General features: G+C 39.3%; 1 protein-coding gene across 12 annotated transcripts in view; it reads left to right on the top strand.

Annotated features, from left to right (window-relative positions):
* Positions 1-20,571, top strand: part of LOC100121249 (tyrosine-protein phosphatase Lar) — a 321,079-nt gene extending 300,508 nt beyond the window's left edge. For 7 of the 12 annotated variants that reach the window (XM_032598644.1, XM_032598643.1, XM_031926494.2 and 4 more), the window contains 17 exons: positions 457-557; positions 632-961; positions 1,039-1,189; positions 2,499-2,795; positions 9,869-9,877; positions 12,201-12,340; positions 13,052-13,254; positions 13,327-13,496; positions 13,582-13,829; positions 13,918-14,115; positions 14,574-15,506; positions 15,588-15,814; positions 15,889-16,525; positions 16,612-16,960; positions 17,038-17,343; positions 17,422-17,936; positions 18,020-20,571. In XM_032598644.1, coding sequence (XP_032454535.1) covers positions 457-557; positions 632-961; positions 1,039-1,189; positions 2,499-2,795; positions 9,869-9,877; positions 12,201-12,340; positions 13,052-13,254; positions 13,327-13,496; positions 13,582-13,829; positions 13,918-14,115; positions 14,574-15,506; positions 15,588-15,814; positions 15,889-16,525; positions 16,612-16,960; positions 17,038-17,343; positions 17,422-17,936; positions 18,020-18,088 — 4,883 coding nt within the window. In that variant the 3' untranslated portion in view covers positions 18,089-20,571. The remainder of the gene's footprint in view (positions 1-456; positions 558-631; positions 962-1,038; positions 1,190-2,498; positions 2,796-9,868; positions 9,878-12,200; positions 12,341-13,051; positions 13,255-13,326; positions 13,497-13,581; positions 13,830-13,917; positions 14,116-14,573; positions 15,507-15,587; positions 15,815-15,888; positions 16,526-16,611; positions 16,961-17,037; positions 17,344-17,421; positions 17,937-18,019) is intronic. The other 5 variants (XM_032598645.1, XM_032598642.1, XM_032598649.1 and 2 more) reach the window with 3 other exon arrangements.
* The last annotated feature ends 2,263 nt before the right edge of the window (positions 20,572-22,834 follow it).

Genomic DNA, 22,834 nt, shown 5'->3' with positions numbered 1-22,834 from the left:
TCTCACTACACCGAAAGCATAAAAAAGTCAGATAGGAGCTTGCAGGATTGCTAAAATAAAATGGAATCGCGAAAAAGCAACAAATTTCTATCAGACTTTGAAGACAATTTGTTTTTTTAGAATTGTGTGTTCGGCACACCGTAGTTTCATAGATACACCAGTGAAATATTGATTTTTTATTTCCATTACCGATCACACTGTACTGTATAACACCACGTTTTGTACCTAACTATTTTGTTTCCCTTGACGATCAATTATTTAATGTTTGTTGTTATATTAGATTAAGTAAACTAACCGTAGCGTTATGGTTTTATTTTACATCCTCGATATTTATAATTTCTCGATTATACCGCATTAATTCCACCATTTCTTTTAGAAACATGGATATATTAGAGGTAGAAGATTAGCAATCACGATTTTTCGTACTAAAGTAGTCGGTTTCTTCTCGTTTTTCAGAACCTGGTAGCGCACCTAGACGAGTACAGGTTCGCCCTCTGAGTTCGACCACCGCGTTGATCCAGTGGGACGAGCCGGAGACACCCAACGGACAAGTGACGGTCGGTATCTTTCGTCTAAAAAATAAGCGTATGAAAAAAAATTGAATCCAACGTGTGCTCGATAATCTCTGCAGGGCTACAAGGTCTACTACACGACGGACTCGGGCCAGCCGATGTCGAATTGGCAGTTCCAGACGGTGGACAACAACCAGCTAACCACGATCTCGGATCTGACGGCCCACGCTATCTACACGATTCGCGTTCAAGCACTCACGAGCGTTGGCCCGGGACCACTGAGTTCCCCCGTGCAAATAAAGACGCAGCAGGGAGTACCGAGTCAGCCTGAAATGCTGCAGGCCGTCGAGGTCGGCGAGAACAAGGTCACGCTCAAGTGGAACAAACCGTCCATCAGCGCGGAAAACATACTCAGCTACGAGCTGTACTGGAACGACACGTACGCGCAGGTAATTGTTCAACCCTTGTTTACTGCTCCAAAGAATGGCTCCGAATGGTTAAAAAAAATGTACTATCCGCGATACAGGAAAAGCACCACCGCAAAATTCCGGTAGCGGAGAATTACACGCTGACGAATCTCTATCCAAACACGTTGTACTACGTGTGGCTGGCTGCGCGCAGCCAGCGCGGCGAAGGTGCGACGACGATACCACTACCAGTACGCACGGAACAGTATGGTAAGCAAAAAACAGAACGGTGCGCCGAAGGGCGAGCTTCGTTCCTATCCTCTCGCTGATCACACTGGCACCCATGAGGGGGAGGAACGTCGCTCGCCTGGCTCACCGGACATAAACAGGTAGGAAGAGCATTCCGCAAGGAAGCTCACGAGTAAACTTTGCACTATATACGAGGCTAAGCTATTGTTGACACTGCTTCCGCTTCAGAATAACTTGATTCACCAGTAACACCTTTGAGAACTTCTAGCAAATAATGCTCAAGAGTATACTTTGGCTATATAGTACTGGGGTTTCAAAATACATAGAAACATACAGACGGCCAACTTTTGGTAGATTTTAAAATAACGTTGAGTTATTTGCTATTATTGATGAACAATTGAGCCCAGGGAGAGATGATACAATTGAGTCAAGGTTATACATGTTGACGAGCAAATCAAGCACTTTTATGTGTGGGAGAGTGAGAATGACTGCATGCCTTGCAAACGAAAAAGCCGTTTTTGGATGCTACTATTTATTATTTTTATTATATATATTTTATATATACGTACATATTTATACATAAGTCGCACTAAGCACTGCATCAATATATATATGTGTGTGTGCATTTTGGGTATACCTCTTTTTTATTCTCAATTCAAGAAAAATTCACATCCTCGTTGATTTTGTACATTTACATTTTATTTGAACATTCGTTATTGCTTCGATTTTGTGATCTCCTCTCCAGATTTGTTTTCATCATTTTTAAAGTGCCTCGGGCGACGTTGTCCCAAAATTTGGTTGGATCTTAATTAGATTCTGAACGAAATTTCGCGATGGAATTACTGCTTTGGTCATTTTATTTGCTTTTTTAAGTCCAAGGGGTTGCATTTTATGGATAAAAGTATTAGAAAACGTTTTGGCCATATAAATAAGATCATTTAATAAAAATATCTCAAAGCTTGTTTTGAAATTCTATAAAAGCTAAATATAAAGTGTCAAATGAAGGGGGTGTCAAAGTCTCGAAAATGCGCGCACCTAGTCGATGGAACTGTGCAACAACTAATCAATAACGATGAAATTTTAATCAACATGTTTCAACACAGTTCAATCGTTCGACGCAAGACTTGCGGCACTCCCTTCAACCTAAAGAAATTCTTGGCAAAATACGTCGCATGGCCGAAAGCTGGGTTATCATTTCGTTATCTCTTTCTTTCTTTCTCTTACTTCCTCTCCGATCTATCCGCCTGTCTCTCTGGTTTTTCGTTTTCTGGGCCTACCTATTGTTTTATTTTTGCTTCCCAAACACCCCCTATAATCGAGTGTTATACAGTCCCCGGGGCTCCGCCTCGCAATGTAACCGGCCTACCGACCAGTCCGACGTCCATACTGGTCAAATGGGAGCCTCCGCCAGTCGAGCGCTCCAACGGCCGGATCGTTTACTACAAGCTGCATTACGTGGAGAACGGCCGCTCGGACTCCGAGTCGTCGATTGTAACGCTGAACGGCACGGAATTCGTGCTCGACGAGCTGAAAAAATGGACCGAGTATAGGATCTGGGTGGTGGCTGGCACAAGCGTCGGCGACGGCCCGCCTAGCTACCCCATTACAGTTCGAACTCACGAAGACGGTATGTATCACGACAATATGAGCACACTTTTCTTTTCTCACGGCTGCGTACGACCGTGATTCTCGTTTTTTTTTCTAATTTTTTTCCCCCGGGAACGGCACTTTCCTCGTTTGGAAGTCGGCGCCAAATTGCGCGATGGTATTGATTCGCGACGTATTTTAAAACAAAAACGTTGACACGCGAACAACAATGTAGAGCTTTGCTGTTGAACTTTTAAATGTAATAGAAATCCGGATGCATTTGAAACGGCTTCGGTACGTTGTTGTATATAAAGCATCAAAATATATGGCAAACATGATTTTCCATTTATGCAAACAGTAACCGATATTGTACAGACATAGAATAACGCTATACTTTTATGGCTGGTTCGATTTAATATTTATTTTTCTATAGTATAATGAACGACCGAGTGTTAGATTTCCAGACGAGAGAGTGTCGCGTAATATCGGATAACATTAAAACATAAACGATGCATAAAATAAAAGAGCCAAAAATATAAAAGCCCGCCAAAAATGCGACTGTCGCTGCCATATGCGCGCGGTTTTTCCAGTGCGAGACGAGATAGCCCGCAGCAACGATAATTGATGCTCTCGATGCCGGTAACGAAAATATTTGTATTCTGCACTCTAGATTTCAGATTACCAAAATAAACGTCTATATGTTCAACACCTACATATTCCTTCAAACTTCAAACTCAAAGCAACCGAATTCTTTTCCTCGCTAAAATGTCTATTTTCTGTTGTTTATTTCCGTATTTCTCACTCTTTTCTGTATTTCATTTGACGCATTAGTCAATTTTTATTTTAACTGCCACTATCGTTCTTATACTTTCACAGTAACAATCTTTTTTTCTTTTCAAATATAATTTCAATCACTATTTTTGACTCTATCGATTTTCCGCAAGCGCAAATATTTTTGAGCGCTCACTTTTTCTACGGATCTACTTTTTTTATGAATTTTTGGTAAAAAAGAGTTTCGTCATTTTTGAGCGACAAGACGAACAATAACGTTAGCCTAATAATTTTTTTGGCTGGCGAAATTTTATATTTTTGGAATTTTTGGCGTTAAACCGATGACCCCTAAGAATTTTTGCACCCATCCAAGAAAAAAAAGAACTTTTTTGCAGGTTTCACGCAGCCACGGATTTTTGGTCGCTGATAATGATTTTTTGAATTCAGCGATCGTCGATAATATGAGAATATTTTTGATACATTTTTTCAGGGCTTATTGACCATATTTTTAATGCTTCTGATTTTTTTACTAACAAGGAAAGTAATGAAAAAAAAATTCATAATGATGATAATAACCGACTCTCTCTCTTTTTTAACGGTGGCGAAATTTTTTATTATACTAATGATAATGAAAAAGTAAGCTAATTAATTAAGATTTCATCAAATTTTTTTCTTCTCTTTTTTTAACGCATTTACAGGAGGATGATCCAGGTTTTGAAACATAAAAAACAACTAGTACTTAAGACTTAATACTTACACCATATACTAACTTACCTCGTAATAGACGTATTCATTATTATTCTATGTTTTCTTTTTCATCTCATGGGTTCACGTGGTTTCAGTAAATTGATCATTCTTTGCTCTTCATATCTTTTAAGTTCTTACCTTTTCTTTCTAGCATACTAACGAATTCTATAAAGTATCAGAGACTATATTATGAATTGGCTGTTTATCTCGTTCCTCTCATGCAAATGATGAAAGGATCTGTTGTTGTTTTTTTTTCTCTCTCTCCTTGTGTGCAAGCAGAAAGAAAGGGAAAAAATACATCTCGTTACCTATTGCTATGTACGCGCTTCTTCATAAACAAAGACAAACAGCCAGATTTTCAAATATTATACTTTCATTTCACATTTGCTTATATTTACATAGCTCAATAACACGCAAATGTCAATAAATACACTGCCACACAATTTTTATATAAATATACTATAATATATCTGAAAGCACTTGAATCTCTTTTTTCTCATTATTATATATATTAAGTATAATATTATATATATATATATATATATATTTCTCAGACAAGGCTCTTCTGTCTTTAGTTAAAAATTTAGTTTTTATCGTTTGCATATGTTTAGAGCATGCTATAACTTCGTTTGTTTAATTAACTCCCTCGGTCCACCAAATCCACCATAAAATGGAGAAGTTAATTAATAAAAATTTGAAAAATCCTCACCATACCGTTTCTCTCCCTATACCCACTGAAATCCAATAAACCCTTCCGACGAGTTATCGTTGCCGAAGCACTGCCGAGTCTACATATTTTCTCCAAGCCGACCCTGCGTTACTTTCGCGCTTTCAATTGTAACCGAATAAGTATATAACCCATTCCAGTTTTCAAAAACATTTCCTCGGGATAACATTCATGAGTAGAACGTAATGTACGCTAACACGCGCGAATGCGAAAACTTTTTTCCGAAACTTTGTTATCCCATCTCTGAAAAGGTGTTATATGAAGAAGTTTTTTTTAAATTTCATCCCCGTAAGGAAAGAGCGTCGAATTTCAGGGATCTTTTAATTAAGTTTAAAACGTAAGAGCTCCCTTATAAATTAAGAACATTTTTCAATAAAGCGCAAAGTAACTATTAGCGCATGCATAATAAATTCCAATTGAGCCAGCGTCGGCCGCCGCGCTGCACTCTTGAACCCTTCTAAAATGACGCTATCAGATAACCGGCTTTGTAATTAGGCAAATTACAAACTTCAGCGTGTAATTAGCACTCGAGCAAACTTTCTATTTATTATCACCCAAGTTATTCTCCCTTCAACTCGTCTTTCTCCAGCTCTTGTGCACCTTTGGCTTTTTATACCATCGATATTCTCACATAGCCCAACGAGAGCTTTCGCAAAGTACACTTATCAGAAATCAATCGATTCGTAACCAACGCGCGATAGACATCTCTGTATAATAACTTTCGTCTTCTATGTGCTCTACTGCGATGCAGCGCAGTTGACGGCTGCGCTTCGATTTATATCTCGCTGTTTGTTTATGAGTTTCGCGTCGTTGCGCCATACTTAATTGCCTCGAATTTCCGGCTTCGTTCGAGGAGGATTCTGAGTGTGCATCAAAACTTTCGACGCATAATTAAGCAGTCTGCTGATTATTCGAGAGAGGGAGAGAGCTTCACATATACGAAATGCATCATCGCGATACAGTGGTATTTTGACACTTTCATTGTCTCTCTCTCTCTCTCTCTCTCTCTCTCTCTCTCTCTCTCTTATTCTCTCTTTTGTCTTTTTCGAGCTTTTAGAAGATTACAATAATAATTAATGATCCGAACGTCGAGCCAGATGCGCAGCTTTTCAAAGTAACGGAAAGCTCAGAACTCTCGCGCGCTCCGGGAAGTCGTCCCTTTATCTCTCTTTCTCTTGTTATCCGCTCGAGGGTAATCCGATAACATCATACACACTGCAACATCCTTCCATTTTCCCTTCCTCCTCTTTCCTGGCCGGACGAAAAATGTAGACTCGACAGCGTGAAGCTATATATGGCTATGAAACGCGCGGCACAACATCTCTCTCTATATCTATACGCACCACTATAGCGCATCACTATAAATCCATATATAGAGGAACTATCACAGTATATAACACACGAGTGGAAGCACCGCTAAAAGCACCCACCACTATTATCATTCTATATATCATGTAAGCTCGCACTTTCTGAAGCACCACACTGCCAATTTATAATCTTGTGTTTCACACGTTGCCACAAACTGTATACTGCACTGCGTCTCGTCGCAATATGAATTGGTTTTTTTCTCTTTTTTTTTTCTAAATCTCGTTATACTGATCGACGCCGAACAGTCGCAGTGTCCTAGAGGATTTATCTTTTAGCAACCGCGCACGAGCGTATGCGTTATTTAACGATAAGTATATACAGCGCTCTATATTATATTATATAATAATTCACGTAACTATTAGCTGATATGTTATACTATATATATTTTTCACGTTTTCGGGCACTTTCGCACCGCATACGCGTACAAATTATATGAGTCGAGGCAGCCAGAGCTGTGCAGCAATCGCAAAAAACCAAAGAGTCGGAACTTATTTCGCCGACTATTTGGACAGAAGTCAGGAGACTGGGGGATCGATTTGCCGGGCGGAAAAAGCAAACGTAAAAGCAACGGCTATGCTGCTGCTGCTGCAGCTCTGCCTGCGTCGACTCGCAAGCTCTTACGCGCGCCGCCTCTGCACAAATATCTCTATATAAAATCACGAGCATACGTATAAGAGTGAGCACATATTTCTCGATATCTTTTCACCAGTGTTATTCACGCACATAGCTATATTTTCGTGTATATATATATATATATATATATATATATATATATATATATATATATATATATATATATACACCCACGTCTGTACACTCGTGTCGAGCACCAGAGTAAAGCAAGAATCGTATATAAAATAAGATGGCACCAAATGTGTATCACACAGCACCTACGTATATTATGTATCTGTATACACCGTCTCACGAGTATGTGTGTGTATGAGTGTTTGTAGTGTGTATTTGCTAGAATATAAAAGAAAGCAAATACAAGCACCTGCCGCTAGCACCGCGTCTGCAGAGCTCTCGCGTGTGCACTTTTTCACGTGTGTATGTGTTGGTAGACGTGCACCGGGCGCATCCGTTCTGGAAAGAATGAGCGAGAGAGAGAGAGAGAGAGGGGAGGGTTGTATGCGTGCGTGACTGCGCCGTGAAAAAAGCTAGGACGAGTGAATGCGTTCCTGGGAAAACTTTGTACACACGGGACGATGGAGCAAAGTGGTTTGGGACGTGTGTGTATGTGTGTGTGCCTCTCGACCATCGGGGATTTTTTAATGCTAGGGATGTTATTATTATTTCGGACTCGTCGTCGGTTGGATAATTCTGTTGGGGAAAAAGCTTTTTCGAGCTATTTCATTTAGAAGATAATTCGCGTGCACGAGAAGGGGAGCATGTACAGTTTAATAAACTGCGTTATGCGTACAATTTTCTGGAGTCAGGAAAATAGGAGGGAAGACAGAATACTACACGAGGAACACGAGCCAAAAGATCAATCGAAGAGCTCGTTCTCATTTGAATACCAATACCAATGTGTAACGCGATTGACCGTGTCAATCATCGATTGTACGTGGAATGAAAAAAAAATCGTATCGCGCAACAGCTGTGGGTTTGAGAGTTGGTGTTTACAACGAGAGAACACTGGAAGGGAGGCAGTTTGCAAGAGACGACCAATTTCTCGCTTGTGTTCGTATTTGCTGTTTCAGGCAATATTTTTTTAACTGTAATCTGTGATTTGATTCCCGATTGGTATTGTAAAATGGAAATTCGTTGCTTTTCCAAAAACTCCTTTTCAGTGCACTCTTCTTCTCTACGATTCGTTGATCACTTCATGAAGACTTTCGCGGTAATGTATAAAGTATAACAATTGTATAATTTTTTAATACGTCTTTTATTTTTGTATTATTTTATTGCATGAATACAACATAAACATGGTAATTATACAGCTGCGAGCAAAGCAAGTACAGCGAAGCTGAAATGCGCGAAACCGTACGTTGCGCGGCCTTTAAACGAGATCAAACGAAATCTTGAAGCTGTACATATTACGTAGAGTGAACGTTCCCCTTTTTGCGTAAATACAGCGGCGACGAATATTTTTGTCCTGCGCATACGAGGAACAGGTATCGCCACATTTTTTGAGTAGTGCACACGTGCCTTCGTACCAGTCGAGAGCTGCGACAAAGGAAAGAAACAGAAATAAAGTAACGACCAATCGCGATTGCGACTGTGCGAGAGTGAGCGAAACGAGATTTTTCCGATATTTTTTCACGCAGTACATGCGTGGCTATATACACACGAAATTTTTTCATCACGATCGATTACTGTGGTGTACATTTTTGACGCTGGCATTTTTCTCCGATGAGCGGAAAATGAATTTTTTCGGAGCATCACAAGCGCGAGTTTCTCACAGAAATGATGCGAGTCCCCCCATAAGTGGCCCTTTCGAATAGATATATCCCACTTTGTTTATTCCCAGCCATTTCTTCTATACCATACTTTGTTTCTTGAGTTTCCTTCCTGTAAATCATTCAATATAGAATGTCTCGTATTGCTAAGGCTCGATGAGTCACGCGAATTCGAAATTTTTTATCTTTATCTTTTTATCTTTATGAGTATATGCAACTTTCGATTTTACATAATAACTTTTGTAATCGTTAAAAAGGACAAATCATTAAAGTCATACCTTGGCCATGCGAGACAGGTGGACATGAGCCTTTAGTTATATTTTCATACTTGGAGTAGATGATTGCGCATGCCAAAATATTAAAAAAAAATGATATTCTCACGTCTCCCGCCTCACTGCGACCGCAAGCAACCGAGGACCAAGCGATTTTTTTTTCTCATATAATTGTAATTATTACTATTATATTTGATTGAAACTATATCATAATACAATATACTTTTTCTTTCGTCCATCTCGGCGAGATTTTCGTCTGCACGTGTGAATGCGAGCGTGAAAGGGAGTTTTTTCCATCATTTTTTCTATATCACTATATATATATATATATATATATATATATATATATATATATACACACACACACATATTTTCAACGTAATATTTTGTTTGTGCGTGTATATATGAGTGCGCGAGCGAATGCAGGTACGGCGAAAATGAGTCTTGACGAGGCGTTTAAGACACAAAACGTAAATTTATCCACATATACTTAAATAATAAAAAGAGAGATTAGAGGGTCAGTTTTTGTACAAATCGATATTCAAAGAAACAGTATACATATTATTATCCATGTAATTGTAATGGCCAGCCAGATAATACAGTAGATGCCAGACTATAATCCTGTATAAAATTCAAAGTAACAAAAAAAAAGGCCACACCATAATCAATAATACAGAAAAGAAACATCTAAGAAAGATTATTTATTCTCGAAAAAAATGACAATTTTTTATAACACACACAATAATGCGTGCAAGACTTTTGAACAAATTTTTTGACGAAAAATATTTTGTTTTTTTTCCAAATTTTTTGGTGACTTTTGCCGGGCCAGCTGTTGAAAGTGAGTATTCACCTACAAAACTCTGAATTTCTTTAGAGTTTGCATCAAAGATTTTTTTTCGTCTCTGTTCGTCTCTGTGGATTTTTTGATTTTTTATCCTAATTTTTGAATGTCACATTTTTTGACTACCAGTGCGAATACTTTTTTTATGAGACGATATTTTTTTAGATATTTTTCTTTTTTTTCGATATACTTTTTTGAATTTTTGAAATCTGAGTTGATGATGATATACTTTAGAATAAATACAAATCATGTACAGGTTTTATTTTTGCATTGGCACTACCAAAGCTGAACAATTAATTTCGACCTCGTGCACTTAACGAAGCTTTTTTGCGAATCCGCAGTTTTTTACTTGTTTATAGAGTTATTTTTATCAGCCAGTAAAGAATACCTTTTTTCGTACGCATACGCCCGATCAATGCGCGATTGATACCTATGCTCGCGAGAGTCCACGAGGAATTTTTTTTTACCTGCGCGTGCAAATTCCGCGTACATGTCGTAGATGTGCGGAAATGAGCAGCAATAAACGATTAGATATATAATTTATGCGTATTTTCTAATTACACATGACTGTGCAAACGATCGATTCCATTTGTTTAGTGCTGGCCATTTCTGAACAAGTAGTTTCGTAATTTGCTTTGAACCTGAAATACAACATTCTTGCTTTTCTGTTTTGCTGTAGAGTTTTACATTTTTTTAATGATTTTTTAAACGATAATTCCCGTAGATGTTATTTGGGACTCTTCATTCCGTTTTTTGTCCATATGCGAAACATCCTCACTGCTGATGCAGTGACTGCGTACATTTCAAGTGGACAGTCCATGATGAAGAGAATGTAACAATATCATGGATTTTGTAAATTTTTGTATAAATTATGTACATGACCGATGAACGAAACTCTTGTGTAAAATTGAAACATACTATATGTATAGCTTCTGTGTAAAACGCTTGAACCAGTTTAACGAGTAAACAGCACTTACAGCTTTCGCAAGCACAAACTGCAATATATAATGATTTGGCGTAGCATCATCAGTTGTATACTTTTGATTTCGACGTTAAACATTTGCCTTCCCGACTGACACACAGCGTACAAAATTCGATGAATATTATTACTTAGCTCAAAACACACTCTTATTAAATTCGGGTAAATCACGAGATTGTCGTGGGCAAAATCAATAAATTCAGGTCGAAGCCGCAAACAAAGCCAATGTAATGCAAAATTAATCATTAAATGGTACAATACACATTATACAGGGCTGATGCGCATAAAGAGAATGACCCTCGTTACCTCTGTCTCTCAGTAATTACTTATTCGACGACTATTTCGACAGGAATTTCGTTCAATTCATAATGGGATGATAATAAATAATTATTATTCAATTAATCATGGACTCTCCAATAAATTGAAACCATTATCGCGAAATGCAGCGGCTACGCTGATGTTTACATAATTATACGTATACATGTATATAACGTTCGCGGAGTTTTATCATTGTGCATATATAATTATCATGGTGTATTATAACGATAAAGTCAATATTATTGGTATTCAAATGGAAAAGTATTACGCGTGCTATACGTCGTCGTCTTAATTCATATAATCTCGCGTGCGTAAATCGGGGCGAATTCGCGTGTGACGAGATGATGTTATACTTTGAAAATTTATTCTTTTGTGTGTATGTGATTGCTGTTACATGCGGGTTTTCTTTGCTTTCTTTCCTTTCTTTCTGATTATACTTTTTTTCCTTCGTTTTACTAACGTACAACTACTAACATGTAGATTTGAATTCTGGAATTATATCTTTAGTTTTTAAGACATTGCTTTGCGCTTTGGTTGATAATTTTATTTATCGTTGAAAATGTGGTAGAAAAACACTTGGAAGCCGTCCATCGACAAAGACCGAGAAAAATGCCCAAATATAAAATCAAAAGGAACAAATGTTCTTCTACCCACTATTGATTTTTAATTTTATTTTATTTTCAGCATTATTCTTACGTATCCCGCCAGAGATATAAAATTAACGCTAAAGTACTTTTTCTTATATTATACTTTTATTTACTATTATTATTATCATTATTATTATTATACGTAATTTTATTTACACGTAACATATAAGTTTAATATTGCGTGACTGCGCTGCGTATAGCGAGCGAACGTGCGATTTCACGTATGACTGTATACGCGAGGGACGGGGTAGGGGGAGGGGGGTTGCGGGATGGTTGCGAAGATGAGCTTAGTTGAGCTTGGGGCACGTAGCAAAAGCTCGCTTGGGACCTGGGGCCATATGGCAAGACTGACGTGTCTTTCAAACGTGCGTTGCAGTACCGGGTGATCCTCAGAACGTGAAGGCTACGCCGATTAACGCGACGGCGATATACGTGGAGTGGGAGCCACCGAAATCCAAAGAGCGCAATGGCATCATTCGAGGCTATCACGTTCACGTGCAGGAGGTTAGCGAGGAGGTGCGTATTGTCCGACTTTTTTTCTTCTTCTTTTCGCTGTTTTATAAATCTGGCCGCCGTATTATTTTTGTAATACGTCTGAGAGGATCAAACGACGCCGACGATCGATATGCTTCGATTGATTTAAGCTTGACTTTTCTAACTGTTCCGTAACGAAGCGCATCTCAAATAAACCGAGAATTATTTTGTCATCGAATAGATCGAAGCAAATTGCGTCACGGTAATTCTATTGAAAGACCCCTGGTAGAAAATTAACGGTTGAAATTCGTTAAAAAGTTAAATTTAATTGGCCAGTTTTATCAAATTTTAATGTAAAAAAAATAATTAAAATATTGCTAATATTTTAGTGATGCGTATCTATAATACCACATCAGTATTATTATTAAGTTAAAAATTGTTTTTCCCTTTTTTTGGCATTGAAACATATATATGTCTTATTACGAATATTTGGATTTTTTACGATTGTAATGTATTTTTCTACAATTTTTGGATTGTAACAGTCATTTGACAAATTTCAAGCAAAAGTTTCGTTTTATCGTGAGTTAATGCGTCATATCTATGCATTTATAACGGTTAAACGCTTATTTAGTTAAATCGTTAACCACAACTTAGCTAAGTGTCTTAAAACTTAGCTTATTAACCGTTAACATTTCTACCAGGGAAGCTTTATATTTAAGATTCGAATGTAAATTATTACCCCACATCACGCAGACAAAGAACCAGTTGAACGACCCGATACGAAGCATAAGTCTCGAGGAAGACGTGCTGCACGTAAACATAAGCGGCTTGCAGCCGGACACTCGCTACGACGTCCAAGTGGCTGCTCTGACTCGTAAAGGCGACGGCGCACGCTCGATCCCGGTCAGTGTGAAAACTCCCGGTGGCGTCCCCAGCAGACCCTCGTTGATCATCAAGTAAGTCTCCATCATTGTCCATCGAATTTTCCCCTGATGAAACTAGTACCGATACTCGATAACTTCCCGCAGAACCATAAGCCGAGAAGACCCGATCGAGATGCAGCTTGACTGGACGAGACCTACCCAGACTTACGGCCAGATCCTGGGCTACAGGATACGATACGGTATCATCAATCAGACCCTCAAGGAGGTCTTCCTCGAGGGCGACAGCGTCCACAGCTACAGGATCAAGGATCTTGGTACGATATCGTCTTGGGCTGTAAATTCTCTGTTCTTGGAACGAAAAAAAAAACAATCCGAATAACGTACGCTTTCGAATTACAGAGGAACGAGGGGTGGACTACGAGTTCCGAGTGGCTGGCAAGAACGAGGTGGGTTTCGGCCAGGAGCAGGTGCGCAACTGGTTCTCTCAAGAGGGTGCGCCTACGGGTCCGCCGACGAACCTGTCCTTCCACTTCCAGACGCCCGATACCGTCTGTGTCACCTGGGACCCGCCGCAGCAGAAGTTCAGAAACGGAAAGATCGTCTCCTACAACGTGCAGTTCCACAAGAAGAGCGACCACACTAGCGAGGTCAGTTGTCCGACTATACCCCGATCGTTTCTACTGGCGACTTGTTGTAGTATAATGTCATATCATTATTGGGCGCTTGGTTGAACAGGTTACGCGCAACATCACCAAGACTCGAGCTGTCTTCACGAATCTCGACGAGAACACCGAGTACGTGTTTCATGTAAAGGCTTACACATCCCGCGGCGGCGGCCCGTATTCTGAGAAGATTACCATACTCACTGACAAGGATATCGGCAGGGCGCCCATGTCTGTCAAAGCTATCGCTACATCGGATTCCAGCGCCGAGGTATTTATTTATTATTAATCAGATTCCGTTTTTTTCTCTCTTTGTAATTATATAAAATTAGATAAAAACTATTTAGAATCGATGAGAATCGTATAATGGATTCCATCTTTCTAACAATTCTTGACAGACCCACTTCGAAAATTAACGTTGTTACACTGAAACATTCGCTTACCCACTCGTATCGAGAACTTTTAATTGAGTTATTTGCACATTTGGGAGAGAAAATTTGATAAAATGATTTTGTCAGGTGAAATGGATTTAACGTGAATTTAATTAAAACTTATGTAGCATATCTCTTGAATTTGTAAATATTCTTCAAATAACGATGAGCCATGCACGGTATGATCGACATCATCATTTTTTCATCGTGTTTAATTATACATGCATGAAACGATGATGTTGATAAAAGTAAATGTAATAGACGAGGATACGAATATAACGTTGCCTTTATCGATCAGGTTTGGTGGGAGCCGGTGCCGAACCGCGGCAAGATAATCGGCTACGAGATCTTCTACACGATGACAGCCGTTGAGGATCTCGATGAGTGGAAGAACAAGAGCGTCGGGCTGACCGAGTCAGCGGACCTCATGAATCTGGAGAAGTATGCACAGTACGCGGTGGCGGTGGCCGCTCGCTACAAAAACACAGCCAACGGCCAGAATAGCCTGGGTCGTCTGAGCGATAAGGCGACAGTGAAAGTCTGGCCAGAGGAAGTGCCCCTCGAGCTGCAAGCTCCTGAGGTCTCGACCCACTCAATGATGCTCCGTTGGAAGCCGCCCATCCGTCTCAACCCGGCCAACTACCAGGTGAGCTTCGACGCCGTCAAGGAGTTCGTCGACTCGCAGGGCATTACCCAGACTCAGGTGATCCCGAAGAAGGTCATTCTTCTCGACGCCCAGATCCTCGAGGCCAAGATTACAGAGCTGCAACCGTTCACCACATACAACGTGAACGTTAGCGCGGTTCCACCAAACAACGAGTACCGACCGCCTTCTCGGATCACCGTCACCACGCAGATGGCCGCGCCCAAGCCGATGGTCGGACCTGCCTTCTACGGCGTCGTCAAGGGCGAGGAGATCCAGGTTATCCTGCCACAAGCCTCCGAGGAGTACGGACCCATATCGCACTACTACCTCATCGTCGTGCCCGAGTCGACCGAGACCATGAACAAGAATCCCGATGAATTCACCGAGGATCTCATCGTCGGGAAGAACGCCAAGGACGACGACGAAAATAAGCCTTATATCACCGCCAAGTTCCCCCACAGGGACATACCCTACACCTTCCATCTCGGTGACGGTGGAAGCTACGAGGGCTACATCAATAGAAAGCTGGAGAAGGATAAGAAGTACAGGATATTCGTGAGGGCCATTGTCGATACTCCGAGAAAGGTAATTAACACGATTACTCTTACTCCTGGTAAAGATTTTCCCGTGGCTCTATTTAATTTCAATGTACTCTATTTCGTTTAGCATCTGTATACGTCGTCGCCGTTCTCCGAATACCTGTCCCTGGACATGAGGGAACCTCCCCCAGGCGATCCACCACGTCGTCCAAACCCCGACGCGCCGATCGACGGTAATCCAGAAGTATCGGTCGATATTAGCGGCCAGGAGCCGGGTATGGTATGGGTCGTGGGCCCCATTATCGCAGCACTGATGGTCAGCGTTTGTTTGGTCCTGTTATTTGTTATCAAAAAGTAAGTACAAATTGCAAGTTTCGAGAGCCCAATTTAAGCTTAAGAAGAAATTAATACAATGATCGAACTTGCAGACGCAGACAGCCGTGCAAGGCGCCAGATCAGACCGCGGTCACGCGTCCGCTCATGTCTGCCGACATAAGCTCGAATCATGCTCCGTCCGATCCCGTGGAGATGCGCAGGCTCAACTTCCAGACCCCGGGCATGATCTCTCACCCGCCGATTCCCATAAGCGAACTGAGCAATCATATCGAGCGACTGAAAGCAAACGACAATCTCAAGTTCAGCCAGGAGTACGAATCGATCGAACCTGGTCAGCAGTTCACCTGGGACCACTCGAACATGGAGGTCAACACCTCGAAGAACCGCTACGCCAACGTTATAGCCTACGATCACTCGCGAGTCATCCTCCAAACGGTCGATGGCATCCCCGGCTCGGACTATATAAACGCCAACTACTGCGACGGCTACAGAAAGCAGAACGCATACGTAGCAACACAGGGTCCTTTACAGGAAACCTTCGCCGATTTCTGGAGAATGTGCTGGGAGCTCAGATCCAGTACGATTGTCATGATGACCAAGCTCGAGGAGAGGACGCGCATCAAGTGCGATCAGTACTGGCCGACCCGTGGCACTGAGACCTACGGACAGATGCAGATCACGATAAGTGACGTGCAGGAACTCGCCACTTACTGCATCCGCACCTTCCAGGTATTTATCCTTGTTTTACCTTATTGCGAAACTTATACGATGTATAAATTATTCTTAGATTAACGATAAAAATTTCGTTATCCCAGGTCTGTAGACACGGCTACTCGGAACGTCGCGAGATCAAGCAGCTCCAGTTCACCGCCTGGCCGGATCACGGAGTGCCTGAGCACCCGGCGCCATTCTTGCAATTCCTGCGCCGTGTGCGTACCCTTAACCCGACTGATAGCGGCCCTCTGATTGTCCACTGTAGCGCCGGGGTCGGCCGCACTGGCTGCTTCATCGTCATCGACTCGATGCTCGAGCGCATCAAGCACGAGAAGACCATAGACATCTACGGCCACGTAACGTGTTTGCGAGCACAGCGCAACTACATGGTTCAGACCGAGGACCAGTACATCTTCATTCACGACGCATTGCTGGAAGCCGTTATCTGTGGTACGTTCAGCATATATTATACCGTCCGCTTATTCTCGAGAACGGAAAACTTAAAGAAGCTTTTTTCTGATCTGTAGGTAACACGGAGGTTCCGGCCAGAAACTTGCATTCGCACATACAGAAGCTCATGCAACCAGAGATTGACAACATAACCGGCATGGAGCTGGAGTTCAAGAAGCTGTCGAACATCAAGTCTGACTCGACGAGATTCATATCGGCAAATCTGCCCTGTAACAAGCACAAAAATCGACTAGTCCACATTTTGCCTTACGAGTGTACCAGGGTATGCCTACAGCCCCAAAGAAATATCGAGGGCTCGGATTACATTAATGCGAGCCTCATCGATGGCTATCGGTATCGAAGTGCTTACATTGCCACTCAAGGTTTGTACAGATTTAATACACACACTTGTAAGCTTTCCGCGAAGTTGTAATTCGAATCTTATGATTCAATATTCTCAGGCCCGCTGAGCGACACGACCGATGACTTCTGGCGCATGCTTTGGGAGCACAATTCGACGATCGTTGTTATGCTGACCAAGCTGAAGGAGATGGGTCGCGAAAAGTGTCACCTCTACTGGCCGTCTGACCGTACGATTCGCTACCAGTGCTTCGTCGTCGATCCGATCGCCGAGTACAACATGCCCCAGTACATACTTCGCGAGTTTAAGGTGACCGATGCGCGCGACGGCTCAAGCCGCACGGTGCGACAGTTCCAGTTCATCGACTGGCCAGAGCAGGGTGTGCCCAAGTCTGTCGATGGATTCATCGACTTTATTGGTCAGGTGCACAAGACGAAGGAGCAGTTCGGCCAGGATGGTCCGATTACGGTGCACTGTAGCGCTGGCGTTGGCAGAACTGGCGTATTCATTACGCTCAGCATCGTTCTCGAGAGAATGCAGTACGAGGGTGTCGTCGACATTTTCCAGACCGTGAGAATACTGCGCACCCAGCGTCCAGCTATGGTTCAGACCGAGGTCAGTGGCCATTACCATACTTATATCGCACTACATTGAAAATATTCAATTTTACAAAACACATCAATATGTTTTGATTTTAGGATCAATACCAGTTCTGCTACCGCGCGAGTTTGGAGTACTTGGGGTCATTCGATCACTACGCCAACTGACAGCCAGAAAATCGCGAGCTGAGGGAACCTGCCAGGGATCGCAACGATCGCCCGAGGAGTCGCGACCACACGATCGAACGGGCAGCCAAGGTGCGCAAGGTCTAGTGGTACGACGAGTCGTCGTCTCCGCCGCTACGCCGACGTCATTACCATCGTCCACCACCGTCATCGGGTTTCTCTGCGAGCGAATTCGACGAGTCTTAATTGCGTATCGTTAACAAAAGTAGTCCAACAGTTTTTGAAGCAAAGGGTAAATAGAAAAACATTGCAAATATATCCTTGCGGATAATGCATTAGTGTAAAGTACGTTAGAGGGGATGTCTTACCGATCCCTTCGGTAATAATAGCGCGCGAAATTATCGCCAATTCGACGATGTAAACAAGAGCTTTACTTACTGTTTCACTCATATGCACATCGCGCAAATCCTCGAAGTTTAAGGTTCTCTCGTGTACGAACCTTGCGCATCGAAGCAAGTTAGCGTTTAAGTAAGACAATGAATTCTCTGCAATTCCAGTACATATCTCAAACGTAGCAGAAAAAAGTAAACGTGAAAAAAAGTTTACAGATTTTTTTGGAATTTATACGTACCTTTTTCGAGACCCCTTTACGAACATTCCTACCTTATACAAGTAGACTTCTAGAAACGTAGTTTTACGTAACGACCATATCGTTTTTATGCTATAAAACCCAAGAGTGGGTTCGATACCAGAAGCAATTAAGCACTTGAGTGAAATTTTATTTCTAAATTTAAATGATTGAAATTATGAGTCAAGAATAGTATATTGTTCTTTTACGTAACGCATTCTCGAGTCAGGGTCAACATTTATGATCTCGAGAAAGTTATGTAAAATTATAATTTATCTGTTCAGCGTTTCTTGTTGAATGAGAATTTAATTTTAGAATGAAATTTCTGTATGTGGAACCAGACCTGCGCTAAATGATGGGTATCGCGTGCCTTCCTTAGTAACTTGGTCTTGAGCTACAAAGGCACCGGCTCATTTCGTCGGTCAAACTACCCTCGCAATTGTAATCGTCAACGCCAATACAAATGACGTAATTCCAAAAAAATACTGTTACCATCCAATTGAATGACGTTCAAAAAAAAGTATAATTTCTCATGAAGTATAAAAGAAAAAGGTTATACGCAAGTTTACTTGTGGACAATGAATGAAACACGATGTCATACTGCCAAATCGACAATTATTAACAAAAAGAAAAAATGCTATACCCATTATTAAAGATAGAGAACCCCCTCAATACCTAACGTAACATCATTTTTAGTGTGTAAGTAATCATTGTAATTTTAGCCAGTTAAGTGAAGAGCCATTAGGAATGTGTGGCGAAAATAAGATGAAATAATGAAATTGCGTGCGATTGTGCAAAGAATTAGACGCCATCGCGTTCCGCTCGATTATTTAGTTGAGTAGCGGAAAGCGAGTGCGCGCAAATTTGTGTGAATAAGTAATGAATCTTAACGGATAGTGGCACTGAATGTTGAAATCACGGATGGTTGTTGTCCCGTGGCTTTCGTCGTCCACCGTCACATGTACAAAGTATAAATGCTTCTTCGTTCATAGGTCATTTCACATTCTTTTGGATAATTTTATCCATATATAAAGAATCAGTCCTTTATTGGCTTGAAATGTATTATACAACTATCCAGAAAAAAGTCTAGTATATTTATTATGTTTATGTGTAAATATGTGTAATTAAAGTTAATGTAAAAATTAGTTTGAAGTTGAATTTAAGAAATTAAAGATTAATTTCGTTTGTAAAAACTTCTTTTATCTGTTATATGGACTTACATGTACTTATTTCTATTTCATGAAAAGACACTCAAATATGTCTTGAAAAATTGTCAGTTAATGTTATACATGCATGGGTATACCAAGTCGTACATAATGTTGAATGTACTTATTTTAATTTTACCTTCACACTGACTTGACATACTGTTAAATGTTATATGCACTTTTTTCTGGATATGTGCTAAACGTCTAAACATTTTCAGATTACTCTATTAGAAAAAAAATGAAAATTTTGATCGAAGATGCAATATTGATCAATATGTATATGTACGATTTGTTTTTGTAAAAAAATCACTTTTGTCTTTGAAGACAATAAGCTTGAAGAATTTAACACTTTATGACTTTTATGGTATGATGTGATTGAACGCAACCTAAGTAATATTAAGAAGCAATAAAAAAATTGATTGGAATATCTTTTGAAATGTCACAATGAACTGCAATAAAAAAAAATTACATTCCATGAAATATATTAAACAATAGGAACGATTACCATATCATTTATTTTGTACAACATAATAAGAAACTGATAGTATTTATTAAAATTGTATTATTAAGGCCGCTCGTGTAAGACCTTGAAGTAATCTTAGTTAATGAAAATTTACTTGTGAAATGCGTTTAGTCATATTGTCGCACTATGAGTATGCGGAATAAGAATAAAGAAGAAGCGGACGCGAAAACACGGGAGTTCACCATTGTACATAAAAGCACCATCCCACCATAAACGAGATTAATATACATACTAAGATAATGAACAATGTATACATACATATATATGTATGTATATATATATATATATATATATATATATATATATATATATATAATTATATATATTATTATAAATACTATTCTAAAAATGAAGATTGAAAAAAGGGAAAACAGGACTAGCAACATCTGAATGTTTCTTTTTTCCCAAGACTATCAGGCATTCAAAAGATGTCCGTTCCGGACCTTCGATTTTAGCATGAACGAAATATACCCCCAAATCTACTCGCGGCAGTTAGCTTGTTTCGTACGTTTTTATATATTTTTTGTATGTGTACGACGTTGCGTCTTTTATACATTTTTACAATCACCTTGTGCATAAACAGCATATATATATATATATATATATATATATATATATATATATATATATATATATATTTCCTTAGCTTTAATTTTTAGCGAGATACGAACTTTTACGTAGTTCAAAAAAGTCAGATCTTGATTTTTGTTTTTTAATATACAATGCTACATCGAAGGCCATGTCATAGTTGATCTATTTATAATATTTGTTGATATAAATCAATTACCATGCTCAGATTTGGATGTGAAACAACTCAGTGGTTCCATGTGAACAACTTTTAATGCAATGTTTCGGTTCCGTAATTTGTTATTATATTTTTCCTTTTCATTGTAAATATAAGCATTCATGCTTAAGAAAGTCGTGGTTTGACGTGTTGTCCGCGTAGTAAAATGTTATGCATGTTATAAAGTGTCACGATCTTTGTAAAATATTCTTATTGTTCATGTAAACTTTGTAATTAAGGATATTGCCTTCCACAACTATTAATAATAGTGTTCTCTGTTTTAAAAAGTAATTTTTAATATCTTTGGTTTCAAGATTTAAAATCATGTTCTGACAAATGATATCTTTTTTTTACATTATCATTAATCACTAATTAGAAAAGTGGTTTGGCTCCTTTGTATAATAAATAGATATATGTCAATAGTAATTAATAAAACAAAAGAAATAAAAAATACGAAGTAGATGAAGACAATAACATAAAACTTAATGTCATGCAAGATCTTTTGTGTAAGTAACACTTAGAACGCCTCGTTTACCTTGTAACCTTGAAAAAAGGGTTAATCACGCATATTGTATGAAACGTACACGTCATAATGCCTGCGCTTTTTTATTTATTAATTCTGGCCTTCGATGCGCATTGTACGTATGGTGCAACAATCGCTTAATATAAATTCGTATACATAGAATTGATTTTATTAATTGAAATATTTTTTATCTGCTATTACTGTATACTTTATTTTAATTTTTAATGTCTGAATATGTACTCTACTTAAATAGGCTATTGCAGTATGCATTTTTAAGGAGATTTACAACAGAAATCATTTACAAAGAAAGTCTTTTAATGTGTTCATGTACGACAAGGAAACATTTTTTAACTTAAAGATGATGTTAAACTGGGTTTGCTTACCGATATAAAATACACCTATAACCATTCTAAAATCATTGAATGGTTTTTATATATATATAGACGGTAGATCTCCTATTTTAGTAAAAATTAAAACATAGAACGGCACATTTAGATCAATGCTATGCATTGAGAATCATACGGTACTTTTTATTAATTTTTAACGGAACATTCAATGAACGATCCATTCCTGATATAAGATTTAAAAAAAAAATGTTACGCGGTACTTAATCTCGAGAAATTGAAGACTTTCCCCCCGATGTATAAGTATACGAGAGGTGATCGCGCGCATCCGCATATTTTACAAGACTTGATTAAATTGCTCGTAACTTTTGCATTGATCATGAATCAAATTACTCTGATTTCAATGAATTAGCTTAAAATTGTTATTTTATGCGTACATAATCAGGTATTGCTTAATATGAAGAATTTATTTTCATGTAATAAATAAATGTATTGATTTAGAAAAGTTTTGAAAATAATGCTTTTCTAACTAATTGATCTTATTATGTTAGTTAATTATTCGTTTTTAACGATCAACGATGATCCCATTAAACTATTTAATGCATTTATTAAATAAGACTTATAGGTACTCACAACAGTTAACTTTCGAATATTTGTTCATCTGTAGAACCTACTTACATGATCTGCTATGTTCAAGATCCCGTTTTTACCGTTTTAAGTTTGAAATATTCGATCGAAAAATATCAAGTTTGTTGTATTCTTTTTTTGAAATTTTTTAAAA

This window comes from Nasonia vitripennis, chromosome 3 (genome assembly GCF_009193385.2).
Source record: "Nasonia vitripennis strain AsymCx chromosome 3, Nvit_psr_1.1, whole genome shotgun sequence".
NCBI classification, from domain to species: domain Eukaryota; kingdom Metazoa; phylum Arthropoda; class Insecta; order Hymenoptera; family Pteromalidae; genus Nasonia; species Nasonia vitripennis.
Note: the sequence above shows the minus strand (reverse complement) of the source record. Positions and strands in the feature narration are given on the sequence as shown.